The 20649-nt window shown below is 48.0% G+C and overlaps 1 protein-coding gene across 1 annotated transcript in view; it reads right to left on the reverse strand.

Moving 5' to 3' along the window:
• Nucleotides 1-1252: 1252 nt before the first annotated feature.
• Nucleotides 1253-20649, reverse strand: part of LOC119382494 (putative oxidoreductase GLYR1 homolog) — a 154455-nt gene continuing 135058 nt past the window's right edge. Inside the window, 2 exon segments of the mRNA XM_037650205.2 lie at nucleotides 1253-2680; nucleotides 14176-14300. Of these exon segments, the coding sequence (XP_037506133.1) occupies nucleotides 2606-2680; nucleotides 14176-14300 (200 nt within the window). The 3' untranslated portion in view covers nucleotides 1253-2605.

Genomic DNA, 20649 nt, shown 5'->3' on the forward strand with positions numbered 1-20649 from the left:
AGGTGGCCTTCATCATTTGCTTCACAGTGTGACGGCGTGCTCCCGGAGTTGACTGCTGAGGCCATGCAGAGGAAAGTACAGCTCAACCCGTTGAATGCACTGCACCTGCTAGTGATGGCTGTGCGTTCAATGGATTAAGGAGGAAAAGCAGTGTTGACAAGGAGGGTAACATCTGATTACCTGTAGCTGCCTTTATACAAGGTGTGTCGCTTAACTCTTTCCGGCACGGTGGTCACCCACGGTAACCACCTTTTCTTCATTTTTTTTCTCTTGAAGCACACGAGCCCCTTGCGTCATATTTTATACGGCACATTTCTAAAGCTTTCAGCATAGTGTAAGAGATGATGCCACTTCGTTTAAGCTTCATTGATACGGGTTAAGTCTGTTTTCATCCGGCTGCCGTTGTCTTGAAGACGCGCTACATGATGGACCCAAGATATTCTTACAGAAATGAAAGTATGTCCAGTTCTTATTAAGTTGATAGCTTAGGACAACACGTTGTATAAGTAGCTAATGCCAAGGAACCCAGGAATTAAGAACTGTACTCAGTCAGCACAGAGCACTGTGCCGATGAAGTTGGTGGTCACCTAGAGTGGCCACCGTGCATGAAGGGTCTTAGAAGGATGGTAATATATAATTTTTTTATTTGTGCTTATAGGAGAAGTTTTGCGAAATACTTTAATGAGCCTTCAATGTTGAGATGGATGTGTGATATATACGTCCCCGTGCTCTTGCAGGGATAAAAATCACTGTTTTGCAGCCTTCCACAGAAACTGTCTGGCAGACCCATTCTGCACGGTGGTCATCTCAGGTGACCACCTCATATCTTTTGAACTAAAAGTGCCATTTTTTTTTGCTTGTGAGAAAATCATTCCCCCCCCCCCCCCCCCCCCCCAAATTCACCGTTTTCTTGCATGAAACTCTGTTTCCTGCCAAAAATGCAGTTCTGTGCATGAAATAGTTAATTTATGGTGAAAATGACTTGATGAAGGCCGTGCCCAGATGACTGAAGTGCAGCAACCTGAGCAACTGAAGAAATAGTCCTACTCATGTGCTCGTGTGTTTCTTTGAGAGGGGCCCTGCGACATCAGCCTAGAGCGCTCGCTCATTGTGCAGGCTTGTGTGCATCCACCTTTCAGGTGGAAATGCCGCAGTCTTCAAAAGTTGTACCTAACTACACACATGAAAAGTATGATTCCTCCATTTACCTCAGTTGGGTCAGGAATGTAAAACACCATAACAAGCAAGCACATCAGGTTAAAATAAAGTGAAGATGTTATTTATTCCTCTGGTGTATGTATGACATGGTGACACTTTCCAATGGAATGGGGTGTTGTAGTTAATATGTATAACAACAGCAGGAGGAGGACAACTCAGCACACAGTGCTGCCCAGAGCATGAAAGATGAGCCGTACTGACTTGCATATGGGACTCGGTCTGGAGCCCACATCCCAGCCTAGGGGACAGAGTCGTTGCACAATAAAAATGCACACTAACAGCAGTTTCTGATCTTCCTCCATAATGAAATGAGAGAGGGAGAGATGAGGGAGATCTTGTACTCTTTAGCAGGAACAGGCATGCAATGCACTGGCCATGTTGACAAACACACACACACACACATGCACAGCAGTGGCAGCACATCCCATCATGAATGCTGCCCTCCGTTTGTGCCTTGTTACAATACGAAGGATGCCCTTTCATGTGTAATTCTGCAGCTCCAAGTCGGGAAGAGAAAAATAAAATAAGATAAATGTCAGCAAATGGTGAGCACCACAGTTTTTGTATGGCTATCACCTTCAGCACTTAAAAAAAAAAAAAGGATCTAGCCACTTAACAGGAAAACGTGAAACGCAATCATTGCGGTACAAATATTTGACAACTTCAGTGCATGGTCATGCTGCACTGGGACTTCAGCATGAAGCTATTACTTAAAACACAAATGAGAAACCAAAATATTGATGTACAACAGAGCACACAATTTCATTGGCTAACTTGATGTTTCATAAAATATCAGCTTAAAATCAGTGCATTGGTAATAAACAAGGAACCTGCTAGAACAACTCACCTAGCTTTTCAACAGGCTGAATGCACAAAGAGCTCCACAAGATGAGCAAATTGCAGCGCAGAGGGTTCTGCTTACCAAGGCTGCCACTGCGTTTAAAAAAAACATAACACAAGTCCCATGCTCTTGTGAAATGCAACATTGCTTCAGCGGGTGCTTGATTCTTCTCAAATAGCTATGCTTGTGGTGCGTGGAGCCATGCACTGCCTCGTACTAGCTACTAAAAAAACACTATACTGATGCTTAACAATCAACTAAGCATCCCAGCTTTAAGCAAGGCAAACAAAGCAATGCAAAGACCAGGCAATGAGACAGAGGCCTAAGAAAGGGCCACTGTTAAAAAGGCACCACTTCCTAACCAGCACTGGCTCTAGCACATTGCGAATGCCGGTCCCAATTTTGTGGGCTGGAAGAGCCGGTAAATGGGATGATGAATTGCAATTCTAGGCTTCTGCTCTGGTACCACATGCAGCTGTGTGTGCGCCTTGCACTCCCTGCCCTTGTATATCCTCTCTCTCCCCTCAGCGGGGCTTCTTGGTGCCTTCAGAGCCGAGTCCGGATGTACACTGCCGAGGCGTCATGTTCCGCGTAGCCGTGCTTCTTGGCATGCTTGAATACCTGTTGCAGAGTAACAATGCACAGTCAGTGTTTATGTACTAACATATCGATCAAGAGACAAATACCACTTATGCACGCCTCATATGTTTTGCCGCATATGACGTATCTGGCGTACAGACCCAGCAAAGAATCTGTAGACACTCATGGATAGTCCCATTTTCAGTGATCCTACTGGCTTAGGCCACTTTGGAGCAGCTTTTGGAGCAGGCAAAATTGCGTTTTGGAGCAGCAAAACTAGCTTTTGGAGCAGGTGCTCTGCCTTCAACAATTCATTCTGAGCCGAAGAATTCTTAAAAAAGTAATAAACATCGACCACAGCAGCGTCGACATCCGAGCCAACAGCACTCAAGCCGCGGCAAATGAGTTGTGCACTTTGTGCAAGCAGCACTCTCCTACATCTATGATGTCAGGGTATGCTTCCTGCATCTTTTTTCTGAAGCTTTTCATTGCATTAGGGCCATCCGTAGAAAAGCAAATGACATTTTTCTGCGGCAGGTCCATCATTGCTCTCCGCACTTCACTAGCCAAAATCCCGAAGTCGCAGAGCCCAGCCGGAAAGACTGTAGGTGTTCCACAACTCGCTGCATTTTGTTGGAGAAATGCGTAACTACAACATCAAGTTGTTGGCACCTCTGTTCAGGAAGAGGGGTCTCGTCAAAGCTAACAGATAAAACCACATCCGGCTTGTTCCTCGTCAAGCCCAAGTTTCTTGAAATACGGCCCGAGGCCATCACTAACTATGTAGGATGCCTTGACCTCTTACAACTAAACTGCTTCGCTGTTTCGGAATCTCCAAATAACTTGGGAAACAAGGCAGTTGCTGTGTCTGCCCATGAGTATGGGATGCCCTTGAGAGTCATGCCAAGCACAAACTGAGTTTCTGCGTTTGTCACGCGGTCACACTGCAAACGTTCCATGGACTGCCGAACTCCAAAGTCGGCTGGATCATTTTCGGCCGCTGCAGCCCACCTGAAGCGTCTCAATGACGACTGGTAACATCAATGTGCCGTTTCATGGCTGCATGTCGCTTGACTGCTGCTACGCCATGTTGCCTACAGTTGATGCTTTGATTACAAAAAAAAAAACACAAAATGCAGTTCCTTCGTCCGCTTGACAACACCATATTGATATATTTGTCTCCATTTTCATCACTCTCATGGAGAACGTCCGCGTAAAGGGCGATGTCGCTCTCAATGGGGGAACCTCATGTAGTTAGTTTCATTTCTGAAAGTCAGAGTACACCCCTCAGGCTTGGCGCAGAATAGCCAAATTTTGAGGAAATGTAGCAGGTTGTAGCAGCCAGGGCACTTTGGCGCAGTCTGGCGCAATTGGCGCAGCGGTAGCATCACTGCATTTTTCACACATTGTTCCGGCAACATTCCTGCCTGATATGTTGCAAACTCGCTACGCTGGATGTGCTGAGGAGGTACATCAATTTTGGTGATGTAGATTGCCACAAGGCCATACAAGTGCTCGAAAAGGGTCTGATTGAGTCAGGAGCATGGGAAAAAAAAAAAAGGGGGGGGGAGGCCTCCATTAAGGACTTCTTTAGGCCTTAAAGGGGTGGTGCCATCAAATTTCGAGGCTATAACAAGCCTGTTGTGGGTTTCCTCTGTATGCAAGGACACTCCACACGGGTCGGACACAGCAAACGTTTAGAATGTATTTTAATTCACTTCCAAATTGTACCAAAATGCCCATTCTCCCGATCAAAACGCATCGCTAGCGCGCCAACACTGACGTAGATCTGTAGGATGGGCAACGAAAGTTGTAGTGACGTCACACCAGACCTGCTGTAGTTACGTGAGTGACCTCCGGACCTCCGCCACTTCCGCAACGTACGTACCGGCTGTAGTGAACTAGAAATATTCTAGTTCACTATATACCGACAAAGCATCGGTTGCTACATCACTCGCCGAGTTTCGATCGCTTTCTGGCTAAGTGCGTCACAGCCTTGTGTGGTCACGTGACCAAGCCCCCTACACTTCTACGTCACTGCCCGACCTCGGCGCTCAGAAACCGAAACTGAAAGTTGTTCCCATCAAAAGGCGATATTAAATTATTTAGCGAGAATACATGAATCTTGGTGTGCGCATCATGCTTCCTGGAGATATAGGGAACGCTTACAGCAAAGAACGCGCAAGCCACAAATTTGGTGGCACCACCCCTTTAAAGTGATAAATAAATTCTTCAGAGGTACAGCTGTATGAAATGCTCTGTTTTATTATTTAGCGGCACTTTTCCACAAGTTTAACAGTTTGCGTTGTATGTTTCCCGGCTACTGCATTTTTATTTCGCGGTACCATAAAAAACGTATCAGAGGGATTCTACTGTACTCAGTTGCGAATATATGACAGCCCAAGGTTCATTACGGTGACACACTGTTGTGTGTTCCCCTACCCTATCATCTGCACTGCATTGACAAAATGAATCTAAACCAACTAGCTCAACTTGGAACACCTGCAAGCACCAATACAGTGAAACCTCGGTGATACGATCACAGCTCATACGAATTTCGGGGTGATACGAATTTTTCGTTGGTCCCGGCCAAGGCCCATTGGCCTGCAATGTATGGAGTACGGTTTTGCGAACTGATTTTCACCCAGCGACGTTTGATACGAACGTTCGCTACCGCCCAAGTACGAAGAGGTGCTGTCCGCGCTGTCGCGGAAGACGCGCCAAGCACGTGCGAGCGTGGGAACACAAGTGTGGGCATGCGCGCCGCACCGCCAAATCGTCAGAACCACGGTGTAAGAAAAACACTTTCTTACGGTCAGAATAAACCTTCAGAGATGCATCACGGCCTCCGAGATTGTGTGCGTGAATCTTTGAGGCTCTTAAGTGCCTCCGTGTTTAGATTGCAGCGGACATTAGCGCCATGCTTTTTTTTTTCTGACGCGTTGACGTGGGCTTCTGTCGTTGTAGTGTGTTTACACGTGCCTGACTTGTGCATCAGATATCCTATGAAAGGTGGCCAAGGACCGAAAGAAGGCGAGGACGGTCTTGGCGATGGAGTCAGGCCTCACAACCTCAACATGCGCGACCATTGAGGTCGCACTTGTGCGGCGGGCACGGCCGTAACTTAACTGACAATCATTCAGGGTTCTTCCTGACGTTGATGCGGCCCTGAAAACAATAAATGAAAATGTACGCCATTTTCGCATGCTAATTTTTCATGCTTTCTGGTGATACGAATATTTTTGATGCTCCCGTGAGATTCGTATCATTGAGGTTTCACTGTATATGCATCTTGAGCAAGGACAGGAAATCAGGTGACTAGAAATTTAACCGTGATAGCACTGTGCAGCAAAACAAACACAGAAGGGCAGCACTTGTCTCACCCATTTTCTGTGAGTTTCGTTTTGCCACATGCTGCTGTATGTATCAATCTATCACTTTCTCGTAAACTGCTGGCTTGCTGGCACTCCACTTAATGTTTATGCCCCTTGACTTTTGACTAAGGTTTTAATAATGTTAGCTTATGCAGAGTGTTAGAATTCAAGTACCTCGGTATCCTTATGACACACAATATGTCATGGTTCAACACACTGATCTCACATGCAACAGGGCCCTTAAGAGATTAGGTTATTTACATCGTACGATCCGTCTTGCTCCTCAAGAAAACCAAACTTCTTACATACAAAACTCTCATTTGTCCCATGCAACCACAATCACACAGTGCAGCGACAGGTCTTGACTGATGCAAAAGTGCTTGCACGCCATCGTGACCAGACGGCACGTGAGCTTATGGAGGCTTTCTTTATTGGGAAAGGCGGTGATAACTGTGTGGCTAAACCTTCTCTTGCTTTGAACAAAGTTGAGATAGGGTATCTGGATGCGCACATCTGAGGTTTGGGCTTTTTGCATGGTGAACGTGTGGTTTGCTTGGTATAAATACATTCGTTTCTTAATAAAGGTTCAGTTGTTCAGTTGTTAGTATGCGCTTGTCCTGTTGCTTTCTTCTACTAGTCTCACATTTTTTCGCGCTATTTTTCCAGATTGAGTTTAAAGCGTCATTTAAGCACCTCATAACTATTAATATTTACTCTTAAACATATCAAAGATACAATAATCAGTTCGAATTGCAAGACACAAATAATGACGCACATGTATTGTCATTGAACGCAACGTACGATGAACAACGTATATTTAAAATACCGGTACTTGTGGCAGAAATGATATAAAAACGATAAAGCTGAGACCACATTACAAAAGTAGCCAAAACACATGTAACTATTGCTATACAGCAGTTTATGATCAGGTGAGTTCAATATGGTATTTACATATTTCACCAAAATAGTCAGCATGAGGAGAGGAGGGAAAGAAGGAAAGGCAGGAAGGTCAACCAGACGCGCGTCCGGTTTCCTAATCCGCGCTGGAGGGGGATTAAGGGATGAAAGGATAGGGAGATAGAAAGAAGGGAGCATACAAGAAATTCGCGTGCGCTTAAACTACATTCCTCTGCGTTGCAAAACCTCCATCTATCACATTCCACTGTACATCGTTGAGTCATGGTGCCTAGTGAAGGCTTGCAAGTACTGGACATAGAACATCCAGTACCTGTTTCGAACTCAGCGTATGGCATCTCAGCCCCCCCCACTTTCATTCATTTAAGAGGGGGGGGGGGGTCAGCCCCGCACACTGACATAATAGGGAGGGGAGGCGCTGCGACTCGGGGGGGGGGGGGGGGGCTATGTCAGCGTCATAAATTGACATAAATGGAGGCAGGGAGGTGCTGCGACGAACCTTTGACGACCCCCCCCCCCCCCTGAAGGGAACCCTGCACACGCCTATGTCCTCACCATTTGTCTCAACACAGCTATCTCTTTTCATTTTGGATAATCTTTTGAGGAAGCTTTGTGGGCTCCCTTACAATTTGAACACTTCAGATCATTGCTTTACAACTGTCTGCGGAATGGGTATCAGCACAACGAGAACATACTAGCTATCTTTGCATACGCTTCTCACGTGACTAGTCACGCAGTTGTGAAATTGCATTGGCTTCGGCACAAAAAGCTTACAGGGTGGCGGAAGTGGCCCACCTTTACATACGAAGGTAGAAAGTTGCCTTGAAATCTGTTTTCAAGCAGCGTTGAAGTACCCACCAGAGCAACCTTGGCGATAATAGCTTCCCTAGCTGGCTTGACCAGGCCATACAAATCGGAGCTGGAATGGCAGCGTCAACGTCGTAGATGACGCCGGTGATGACGTTGGAGCCCACTGGGATGTGAGTGGATGTTGATTCCATCCACCTTTGTGACGTTGTGTAGTATGTTCAGTGTGGCAGCATGCAAAAATCAATTGCCATGACATTCTTGCGCGGGTTCACTCTGATGTCGGTGATTTCATTTGGCACCAGTCCTTCGGAGCGCCGAAATGGATTGCCTGTTGAGGCACTTCATGTTGCCGTTGGGGTCAGCAGGAACGAAAATGATGTGTTGGCCTCGGGCCTTTGCGGCGCTCTTCATTCGGTGTGTTCGGGGATGAAGGTCCTGGTGTTATGTCCTTCCCCTTTTGGCTCTTACAAGTTCGAAGTCGTCGTCAGATGGCCCGTCGCCTGTCAGTGAGAGGCATAATTCTCCTCACTATCGCAGTAATGGGCCCGTCTGCTTCCTGGACGTGGCCGCCGTTGATGCCGCAGGACATTGCAGATATTCGAACTGGTCCACGTTAATCGCCGACAACACAGTTGGAGGCTTCACGAGGTGCACATATTATTGCGCAAAAAAGGCAAGAGATACTCGAACAGCGTACCACTAGGCAGACACTTCATCGCAGTCAGCATTGAAAATTTCGAAAATGAAGTGAGCTGAATGAGCTACACACTTAAAATGCCAGTTCTTGTGGCATCAATGAGGTCAAAGCTGATAAAGTGGTAAATGTAATCAGCCACACATCAAAGTCGTCACAGCAGCCGTTAATAATCAACATGATATTGATATCAAACAGCGTGGCTGTATGAAAGAGGAAGACAACGTCGCTTTCTGGTTGCTACTGGACTGCCGCAACTCTGCCGGGGATGGCGAGCGGTCGTAGCGAGGTCTGGTCAGAGGTGCGGCAGGAGCAGAGAATGTGGTCGGCATAGAAGAAGCAAGCGCTGAGGACGACTGGTTGACAAAACTTGCCTGGTTTGGAGACCCATAGTGCGCCGGTGGAGCCCAGTGGTTGCAGCAATGGCGAGCGATATGACCAACACGTCGGCAGGTAAAACAGATGGGATTGTCGTCAAAGGTATGCTATACGGACAGGTTGCGTTGTCGAGAATAGTTGGAAGCAAGTCGAGGAACGGACGGCCGACGATAAAAAGGCTCAGCAGAGTATACAGGTGGAACAGGATTTAGGCCGAAGTTCGATAATTCTTGACAGACGACGGCCTGGATCAAGGAAACCGTGGTCGGGGAAGGGTCAGTGTTGGGAATGGAGTGAATACCGGTTGCGTTGCCTCGACTTCTCGACGAATGATGCGGGTGAGGTTGCCACATCGAGGGGCCTGGCGGAAGACGTCATCACAAGAGGAAGTAGGCGCTTTGTTCAGAAGGCGCATGATGCTTTGAGGTACGCGGCGGGCTTTAGCTTGTTCGAGACGGCGGCATTCTTTAAGGATCGTGTCGATGCTCGCGACGTTGTTAAAAACCAGCAGATTCAAGGCGTCGTTGGCAATACCTTTTAGGACGTGATATACCTTTCTCGTCTTCCGACATGCGCTGGGCGGCCTTGTTACAAAGAGCCAGGACGTCAAGAATGTAGGAAACGTAGGACTCTGTCGATATCTGGGTGCGTGTGCGAGAGCCTTCTTTGCAGCGAACTGATGACCAGATGAATCGCTGAAAAGATAGCTTTTTGAAGAGACCCAGCTCGTTATTTCTTCTTCGTGGGTTTCAAGCCATGTCTGCGGAGTGCCGTCGAGGTAGAAAAGAATGTTAGCGAGCATGATTGTGCGATCACAACGGCGCGTAGCACTGACACGCTCGTACAGTTTCAGCCAGGCGTCAACGTCGGTAGTACCATCTCCGGAGAAAGTACCTGGAATCTGTGTGTGTGTGTGAGAGAGAGAGAGAACGTGACGTAGGTTGTGGCTGGGGCTGAAGGAGTCAGCGAAGATGAAGCTCCGGGAGGCGAAGTTGGTGAGGGGTTGCCAGTGTTGCGACCGCTGCGCGTCTCCATGGAGGTATGGGAATTGTCCACCTCCGCCAATAATGTTACGGGTAGCTTGTTTAATAACTATTCACAATGCACAGCGCATAGTGGACAAGATGGCAGCAGTCCAGCAACAACCAGAAAGCGACGTCTTCCTCTTTCATGCAGCCACGCTGTTTCGTATCAATATTGTACTAATCTCACACAATTTCACCAAGATAAACTGTTTGTCACATACAAATATACAACTAAATCAGATATATATCGACAATGCCAGTACATGCAGTATTGTCAATATGATACTATACAGCTTCTGTTTGTTTTCGTTTAGGCTCGCTGGATGGTCACACAGTTAAAGTTCACTGTTTTCAATTTCTCACCGCCATTTGGAGCAGCATGGAGCAGAATTTCTGTTTTGGAGCAGTTTGGAGCAATTGGAGCAGCACTTTCATCACTGATGTAGGAAGCTGAGTCGGAGCACAATACAGCTACGTTGCCTAATACAGCTATGCACGGTAAACTTTAAATCGGTCAAACAAGAAGGTGTATCAATGAGTGCTTAGAACTTGCCCTTTCGATAAGAACGAAATCAGGTCATATTGGCCCTTGAAATCTGAGTTCATTGGACAAAACCGAATGTCAAAAATTTTACCAGTGAATGTTTATCGGATTTTTTCGGATAAAACGAAAACACGGAGCCCTACGTATAACCAAGGTTTTAATAACATTTCTATGGGAGCTTTGCTGGGACCAAACCGATCTGTCATAAAATGCGGGTCGGCACAAACCAGGGGACGCATAATCGAGGTTCCACTGTAAATTGTTATTTGCCTTTAGTGTCCCTTTAAAGAGCTCCTTGTGTGCCGCCTGATCACAACAATTGATTGCAAGGATGGTGACCTGTGAATAAGCCTACTGGATGCCATCCCCTTCGTGGCCATGGCTTGGGAGTGGGTCATGCCTGTTACAATAGCCAACTGCTTCGCAAAGTGTGTCTTGTTCAGGAGTTCTGTAGAGGTATGAAACCATTACACACAACATCGGCACTTTGGCAGTTCCGGAGCAGCAAGAAACCCATGTGGCAGCGGTGCTCTAGACTCGTGATCTGGTTTTGCGAACACTGTGAATCAGTTTGAAAGTTTTGCAAGATGGCCTCTTTTTGTTGAGCAGTGAAGATATCAAATGTCTAAGTGGTGTTTATAAAAGACCCATGAGCGCATGGCTCAGTTTGTACTGTAATGCTTAGAAAATTTCTATGCATGTTTGTTGGCCACTGCTCCATGTCCAATAAAACAACACGACAAGCACTTCGATGCACATGAGCAGCAGCAGTACCATTTCATGCCAAATGCATTTATGCTTAGCGTTATGACGGTATATCAAGGAACATTGTGCAGCGCAACTGACATGCAAACTTTTTTGAATTACCAAATCAAATTTTGTACACCCAGAGCATCATTTGTGTGAAGACGTCTGATGCTTAAAGGGCCTGCAACACTTTTCCAAGTAATCGTCGAAGGACCTCAGTATCGGTTTACTGCCTCGTGAATCAACATTTGCAAAACTTTTTAAAATCCGTAAAGTATGAGTGGAGTTACAGGGGTTTGTTGCACGCTTTAAGTGCTTTTTTTCTTCTTTCACCTGATGAGCGTGCTTTAAGTTACACACTGGGGGATAACAAAGGAGCAAGAAGCTACATCGGCAGGCATCATGCCCTCGAAAATTTTCTCATAATTTTTTGCTTTAACCATGTGTGCTCACTTTCGGTGTGATAAGTGTGCTAGAGCTGCTATTGTGCAATTCTGGCACACTAAAAAAAGTGGGGGGGATTGTGCAAAAATCTGCTTGAGCTCTGCAAGTACCTAGTGCACACTGGTATTGTCCTGGTCAGCTTGACCAAATGATGGTAGCTAAATCAAGATAGCACACTGTCAAGCGAATTCAGTTAGCTAAACGCCTCGCAATATTTGGCAAGGTGTCTTGCTTGTGAAGCACGTCAAAGAGACTAAGCATGAAAGACCCCTCCTCCAAATTTTACATTTTGTACGTATGTATGCACAAACACACAGGAACATATATAGACAGTCTTCATGGAGCGGAGGAGCGTATCGAACCGGCGCATTTTCACCACTCTCTCTTCCTCCGCCACTGCCGCTGGTGTGTGTGGATTCCCGCGTTTTGCACTGCGTGGTGCGTGAGAGGTCAGTGTGTTTCCATTTCCGTCGCGCTAAAGCAATTGTGCTGCCGAAAATCGAAATGTCGGACGAGAACAGGTCGGCACACTACCAATGCGCTGTGTCTGGCTGCGGCAACAGCTATCGGAAGCCTAACAGACTGGCAGCCGAGGCATGCGAAGTGCACAATGCTTTTAAATGACTTCGCTCCTCTTAGGTCGCACGCCTTCTTCTCCGACAAATAGTAGTTATATATGGTGTCTGCACTTATGGCCATTTCTTCAAGTCATCACACGAGCTTGTGATTGTGCTTGGGTGCTGGTACACTTTATCATCAGCACCAGACAGAACCAATGTCAAAGCTGACGATTAACACACAAAATGTCTAGCCAAGAGTTGTTCTTGTAACATAAACATATCTGATTTCTATGCTAGAGCACATGATTTACAATGCCTGCGGCTAGAAAATGTCCCATCTTAGTGCGTGCAATTTCAAGATTATTGAACTAGCACTTTCTAACCTACATGACAGAAAGGCCCGCATGACACGTGTTCTTTAGGGCAGGTACGCACCTCTAACTTTTCATCGAGAGCACGTCCTTTCTCGACTTGTCAATTTCGTGACAATAACTGGGCTAGAGTTATGACAACTGCACCTTTTTTTTTTTTTGTTTCACGCTGCGACCTGGGTGTCGTGAATAATCGACCTACGTTCGTTAAAGGGACACTAAAGGCAAATATGAAGTCGTACGTTGATTGCTGAAATAGCCGTCCAGAAACCTCGTAGTGCTACTTTTGTGCCAAGGAAGTGCTTATTTTGAAATAAAATCCCATTTTAGTGGTCCGCATCGCGTTAGCGCACTTCAAATCAACCGCCTGAAAGTGGCCTTTCTGACGTCACTGTTACCGTGCCCAACGTTGCCCGCCTGTACGCGGTGGCGTGCACTGGCGGCATGCACCATTCGGGCACCTGTTTGTGCTCCCTTCGTTCCATGAACTTTGCATTGCAACGTGCCAAGTGGAACGAAATGGTCTGTTAGGCATTAGAGTTACGTTGAACTTGAATAATCAAGGCAAGGAAACCAGAGAGTCACCTTAAACACTAATGTGCGCACCTAGCGCGCAGCCAGACAATGGTGTACATGTTTGCTCATCTCCATTTACGTTTCACCGATTACTTCGAGAGTTGTCCTAAAAGTTAGCACTCTTTTATAGTGCATATTCCAAGAACCCCACAAGGCCAGCTACAACAAAACATACAACGCAATTACCAATTTACAAGTGCTGCTAAAGAACTGCATTGGCATTCTACTCATCATCGGCGCTGCTGTGGGAACGTCTTGTGGGCCGCCGCCGCTTGCTGTTTTGGCCATTTTGAAACTGACAGCTTGGCGATTACTTAGCACCTTTACAGTCACGAAGCGTTACTCTATTTTGCCAGTGTACCGTGAAGAACAGCAATACCGTGTGAACTGAGTGCATATGCTGCATACACTGCCACGGAACCCCACACACCGGAAGGGCGGCGAAACATCGCAGATGCTAGATGGCGCTGCGGCGGTGAAATGCCTTAAAAATGGCAGCCTCCTTGTAAAATTGGTGTATAGAAAGGGATCAGTTTCTGGTTGCCATTTATCTCTCCTGTGCGTGTGTTTAGGCGTTTCAGTACGACGTGATCCTTGTTTCTACCAAGCCTCATAATGCCGTAGAGGCATTCAGCAAGGCTTAACTGCCCCATGTCGGAGCAGAGACAGCTACTAAAGGTGTAAGAATCATCAGTGCTGCTTTTACAGTCCCTCGCAACTGAAGTCCTTCCAGGTAGCAGCACGGACGACGAAGACGACAACCACCAAATTTATGCAAACAAGTTCGTGTAACTCTCGCTGCGGGGAAGTACTTCAGAGCCGGACAGTGCTATTTGTCGATGTCGCACGCGAATTTCTGGTGGCTTACCATGCCGCCCGCACCGCGGCGCTGCTCCGAGATGACTGATGCATTTAGTTGGTACACTGCGTCTCTCGCTCAGATTGCGAACTGCTATCGGATCTGCCGACTTTGAGCCAGAGGACCAGAGCTGCCAACCGAATACACCATAACTATCATTTCATTACTAATAAGCTCAACAAAGTGCCCTTCCTTTTGTTCGATAAGATGGTGTTTGTTGCACACGGTACAGACTCTCACCTCATTTGCTGCCGCTGTGACTGGTAAAGGCTGTTCCAACTGGTCACCAATGCCAATGGCAAGACAGAGGTCCTTTTGAAGGTGCTGTAGGGGCATGTTGGTTGCGAAGGTGCCTTCAATAATGGCTGGAAGCAGATACACTTGTTTAAACAAGGTTTCACAGCACACGACTTTGTTGCACAAACACTTCAATTTGCATGACCCTAAAAACCGGAATATAGGTCGAATTTTTTTTTTTCAAGAAACAGCCCTAAAAAGTCGACCCCCGTCCTACATACCGGTCATTGACAGAAAAGCTTCACAAGTCTCACCACTATGGGCAAATGAAGTCAACCGCCTCCATCGCCATCGCAATCATCGTCGTTGCTTTGTTTACTACCAGCCTTGTACGAAGGGCGATCTCATTTTGCACTTTTGTTGTTGTCTTGTGGATCTATTTGGGCTCCGAGGTGCTTTTTTTTCTTGTTCTCGACCGGTGCCTGATGACAGTTCACTGTAGCGTTGAAGAAAGCAGCGATCAAGTTGGGAAGGCACGAAGAAATCTGGTCTGAAGTGTGTGAAGGGTGTGTCGGGATGCTAGCGCACGTGAACGCGAGCAGGAGCCGTGAGTCACAAACAATAACTAAAAGTTTATCTTCGAACGGGTGTTCTCGCTGCTCCAATCTCACGGATACTGTTTCTTTGTTGCTTCCTGCGATGTTGGCAGCTCTGGTTAGAGGGGCACGTATGGCTATGATCAGCAGGCAGATCTAGTGCACCACAGAAGCATTTACTACTGGCTGATGCTGAAGGATCACACCATGACACGCAGTGATCAGAAGAAAACTTTGTTTCAGTGCAAGACCGCAGCGTATACAGAGCTGGAGACGAAGGTTGCAAAGTTTACCTAAGAGCCGTGCTCGCACTGTGACTGCTATTGGGGACCTCAAAGTGCATCCAATAGTGCTGTCAAGATGGTTCTGACGTTTTACGAGGATAATGCCTGAGCCAATCTTTTGGCTTTCTGCCATGTGGAACTTACGTGTAAACAAATGGCATTTTCACTGTGCACCGTTTGAAATTGCGTTTGTTTCACGATAAAGGCGCCTTCTTATTCTTTGGCCGTTCCATGTACTTTTTTTTTTTAATTTTCAGTAGTTAAAAGTGGGGGGTTCGACTATATTCCGGTTTTTACAGTAAGTGCACACGCACTGCTATTCTGCTACTGCTGATGGCACTTTGCCACTGCCCCACTAATTCGATTTGCTACAACATATGTGAACTGGCAATCTAAACCCCTTACAATGTAAAATATGAAGTTGATGGCCTCCACATACAGTGAAAAACTTCGTTATAATGCTGATTTAGTTAGGTCGAGGTACCCATGTTTGAACAGTAAAAAAACTTCCTAGTTTTCTAGAATAATACTCGGTTATAGTACAGTTACTGTACAAAACAAACAAACTTTAAAGCAACAGCATCAAGAAAAGAGGGAATGTATGAATCATGGGAACAAATGAACCAGCTAAGCATGTGCAGCAAGTGCCTATAAGAGGAAGATATGTGCTTCGGCGAGGGGCTGCTGTGTTGGGTGAGTAGCAAAAAGCACTCAGTGAGACACTTGCCCCTACACATCGCCCGACTAATGACATTTTTCACCCGCAAGCTGATACATGCGTTTCCCACCCCCATAGCGCCCTAAATTTAGGTTGATTCACTCCAAAATTGTGCTAGATCTGTTTGTGTGCACTAAGTCGAGCTGCACTTGTTGAAGGGGCCCATGTGTACGGAGGTTTTCCATAGCTCTTGCGACCAGGCCCTGTGGTCATCACAAGAGCAACAGCATAGCAGCGAGGTACCTTTTCTCGGCAGCTTGTCAACCAACGCCTCTGTTGTGTCGTGCGGACCCCTGGTGCCATGCTGAGACACCAGTGCTGTTGTGCTTTCTATTCATGCTACTGAGGGGAGCTGGGTCTCTGCCATGCCTCTGTGCTACCACCAATCCGTCGTGGTCATGCCGGTCATGTGACCCGTTGCCTCGCTGACCAATAGCCTTTTCCTCTCTCTCCTTAAACCGCCTGCAATAAACGCGGGAGAGCAGTCTCCCGTCAGTCTCGCCGAAGCTTGGTCTCTGCGTCGTCACTCGCGCGCCCTCCCGTCGTTCGGCCTCTCCGTCGGCCCGCCGCGGGTTACGCCGCGCTCCTGCCCTACACAACACATGGCGACGAGGTGCTGAACCCGGTTCGACAGGCGACGCCAGGAAGAGCACGACGTACGTGACACTACGCTACGAGTCACATTTTTCTGCTGCGCGTCGGTGCTGCTTCCTGCACGCTACAAGCGCGTCGACCCTGACTTTCTTTGTTCCCGCTCCGGCTCCCTCTACGACGCCACTTTCCCGCTTGAGCCTACTGCCTACCTCCTGCACACATGGCGGCCCATTTTGCAAACCTTCCTCCGTTCCTCAACGTTCCCGGCAAGCCTTCCATTCCTTGGCATTTATGGAAAAAGATTTTCCAGGTACACTTGAAGGCGGCCGGCGGAAACGGCTGGGAGGACGAAAGACGCGCGTCAGCACTTATCAGCGTGCTCGGTATCGAGGGCCAGCGCAAATACTTCGCGGCGCAGGAGCAGCTCGAAGCACACGGCGGCCCAAATGCTACGCACACGGCCAGTACACCGACGGCGGCGGACTCGGGCACGGTGTCGACAGATGCGGCGACGACGGAGTACGACACGTTGCTAAAATTCCTGGACGGGCTTTTCGCAGAGTCAACGAACGTGCTAGCCGAGCGGCACCTTTTCACGAGCCGCAAACAACTGCCCGGCGAAAACGTTTCTCGACTTCGTCACCGCGCTGAAGAAAAGGCCCCTGTCATGCAAGTTCGGCGCCACTTACGACGACAGAGTACGGACTAAGTAATTCACGGGGTCGCCAACGCACATGTACGGGCCAAACTACTGTCGTACGGGGGGAAGCCCTTACGCTGCAGAAAGCCGAAGAAGTTGGCCGCGACTTGGAGGCGCTCAACAAAGCCAACGCGGCGTTCGGAGAAAATGAGCGGCTACTCGGCTCGCACTCCGGTTTACGGCGGCAGCATCCAGTGCGTCGCAGCGGCTCAAAAATGGCGTGTCGGCTGCTTCGCTGGCCCCGCATGTGACTCAACATGGCGGCGGCTTCCCCCCGAAGTCGGGCGGCCGCATCCAAGATGGCTGCGCGGGCTCGACGGCGGGTGTACAAGACTGCGTTCGTTTCCAGCAAGTGCAACAGTCTGCTTCCAAGCCTCAAGTTGGCCCCTGTTTTCGCTGCGGCAAGTTAGGGCATTTGGCGACTTCAAGAATTGTCCGGCCAGAAAGAAAATTTGCCAATTTTGCCGTATCAAAGGGCATTTCGCGGCAGTCTGCCGTAAGCGACGAGCGCGGTACAGGAAGTTGCCCCCGCCCAAGACGCTGACTCCGGCACTGCCACAGTCCTGTCCGTGCAAGCTTCGCCGTCTAGCCCAAGGGACTTGCGCATTCCCTGTTGTCATCGGAGGACATAGCCACATGTCATTGCTAGTGGACACCGGTAGCGTCGTCATCATTGATGACCAAGAAGGACTTCGACACGCTTTTCGCTTCGAAGCATCGCCTGCTGCCAGCGTCAGTTCGCTTGAAAAATTTTTCGAAGCATCGCATACCGGTCCTGGGCTATTTCCGCACAGACTTGCAGCATCATGGCAAGCGGGCCTTCGTCACCTTCTACGTGACATCACACGGCACTTCACTGCTGGGGCTCGACGCCGTCCAGCAGTTGGGACTCCTGATCGACGGCGCAACGTTGACGTGTCGTCGGCTACACCAGTTTCATCGCAGCTTCCTGCAGGTGTACCTCCGGGGTTCGAGCACCTGCATAGCGGAGCCCTGGGACGTGTCAAGGACTACGTCCACCGGGCCAAGAGGCGGCAGCACATCGTGCCACTGTCTGCCAAGCTGTGTCGGCTGCCTCTGGCGCTACGGCAGCAGGACGCCATCTCGATCGGAACTCAATGTGTTTTTTTTTAGTGGTTCCTGATGTACCACAGTTGCAATTGTATAAGGATGCAATTCTTCCCAGGGCGGGACGATGTTGTGTCGTGCGACCCCTGGTGCCATGCTGAGACACCAGTGCTGTTGTGCTTTCTATTCATGCTACTGAGGGGAGCTGGGTCTCTGCCATGCCTCTGTGCTACCACCAATCCGTCGTGGTCATGCCGGTCATGTGACCCGTGCCTCGCTGACCAATAGCCTTTTCCTCTCTCTCCTTAAAACCGCCTGCAATAAACGCGGGAGAGCAGTCTCCCGTCAGTCTCGCCGAAGCTTGGTCTCTGCGTCGTCACTCCGCGCGCCCTCCCGTCGTTCGGCCTCTCCGTCGGCCCGCCGCGGGTTTACGCCGCGCTCCTGCCCTACACAACAGCCTCCTCTATTTTTTTTTTTTTCAATGCCAGTGCAAATGCTCGCTTATTAACCCCTAGAGGGTTTTCGCCGTACATGTACGGCAGAAGCTTCCTGGTACCAAAGGGTTTTCGTCGTACATGTACGGCATAGCGTTTATTTTTAAAACGCACGCCTTTTTCAATAATTTTTCTTGCTTGGCCTGTGCTCGCACACTTCGGGAATACGTGGAATTTTTTTTTTCATGCGCTGATGTCTCTCGTTGTATTTTTTATTGCTTCCCAAAACGGTTGCACCGGCTATCGCTTGCCCATTCGAGCGCATTCGCGGTGCAGCTGGTTTAAAGTGCGCGCCTTTTTCGATCATTTCTCTTGCTTTGAAGTGCTGCCACGCATCGGGAATCGTGGAATTTTTTTTCATGTGCCGATGTCTCTCCGTTGTTGCTTTTTTTATGCTTCGCAAAACGGTGCCCCGGCCATCGCTTGCGCAACCGAGCGTGGCCGCGGCGCAGTTCGTTGGTTTTCAAACATGCGCCTTCTTCGATCATTTCTCTTACTTGGAATGTGCTGCCACGCATCGGGACTACGTGAAATTTTTTTAATGCGCCGATGTCTCTCAGTCTTTTTTTTTTTTTTTTTTTGCTTTCCAAAAGAGGCGTGGCGGATGTCAGTTGCCCGTCAGAACGCGCACACGCGGTCCGGCTGGTTTCGGTTTCGTTCTTCGGGTGGTTTTCGCTTCTTCCGCCCACGAAGCTGATGGCTGTTTGGTTTCTAATCTATCAAGGGTGGACCCCTTGTTACTTTCTCGTTTATTGCTCCCCGGGGTGCGATTACATGTTTCCGTGCGGCGCTAAATTACACAAACGCCGCCGCCGTGATCGCGTTTCCTGCTTTGGGGTCTCAGAAAAACTAACTACGTCTTGCTGGCAATAATACGAAGGATTACTGTAGCTTTTTCACTCATTTTGCTTTCCGGACGGGCGCACAACTATAGAGTTTTCTTCCGTGCGCTCACTGATGCAGTTCGCTTACGCTATGGAAGCGCGCGCCGGTTGCTCTGCTGCCGGTGAGTCGAGCAGCGATTCTTCCGATGCGGACTATTCCACAAGTGCCGAATCAGAATCTGATTCATTGAATTTCAGTTTGTCAGACGAGGATTTTTTGACGAGTTCAGACTCCGATGACGATCAAGGAGCGACATCTGAAAAGCATGCGCGGCGAGCCATGCTCAAAGACTATCACACACTGAAAAGTTTTAGTGTTAGAGCACGAACACTTTTAACCAGAAAAGTACTCTGGTACGCTTATTTTTGTATGTCTGTGAGCTATGTTTAATACAATGCATAATTTTTATTTATTAAAAGCTGTAAAGTTTTTTAAGGATTTTGCTTGATTTTACTACGAATAAACAATGTGTATTTAACAACAAAAAAATTTTTGTCACTTTACAGTCACAAAAAAATTTAGACAATTTTTTCTGAAATACAATCGTCTGAAGAATTTATTTCAGCAATAAAAAAATTACACATTTTTGGACTCGATTTCGCGAAAAAATTCGACCCTCAAAGGGTTAAAGGGCCATGACCGGTCGCCCAAAGATTTGTGGTTTTCAGCGAAAACTAGAAGTAGGGGTCTATTATGCCTATACAGATTTCAAAAGTGGGCCGTAAAAGAATATTTCAGTGCAAACAAGCCCTAGAAGTCGCTGGCTGTAATCCCCGCCCACCGCCGGCGACCGCCATTTTGCGATGGCCCGTGTGACGTCATGTGCAGCACGGAACAAAGCCGTCGTCTTCTACCAAAGTTTCAGCCGCTGCAAATCATTCAATTTCACTGCCAAGCTGAAGAAAGCTAAATATCTCGATATCACGTGCAGCTGACCACAGAACAATATTGTTCGCCGCAATGCAGACGCTTGCACAGCTAGCTGCTTATTACGTCACGGCCGCGAGTGCACCAGTGTTGCCCGACTCTCGGGCCGCTCGCGTGTTTAAAAAATATTCAATTATAAATTAAGTGCTCGACCAAATGCGCTAAAATTTCGCCACCTTATTGTGAATGCACAAGGATTATCCACATAACA

Source organism: Rhipicephalus sanguineus, chromosome 2, assembly GCF_013339695.2.
Source record: "Rhipicephalus sanguineus isolate Rsan-2018 chromosome 2, BIME_Rsan_1.4, whole genome shotgun sequence".
Taxonomy (NCBI): Eukaryota; Metazoa; Arthropoda; class Arachnida; order Ixodida; family Ixodidae; genus Rhipicephalus; species Rhipicephalus sanguineus.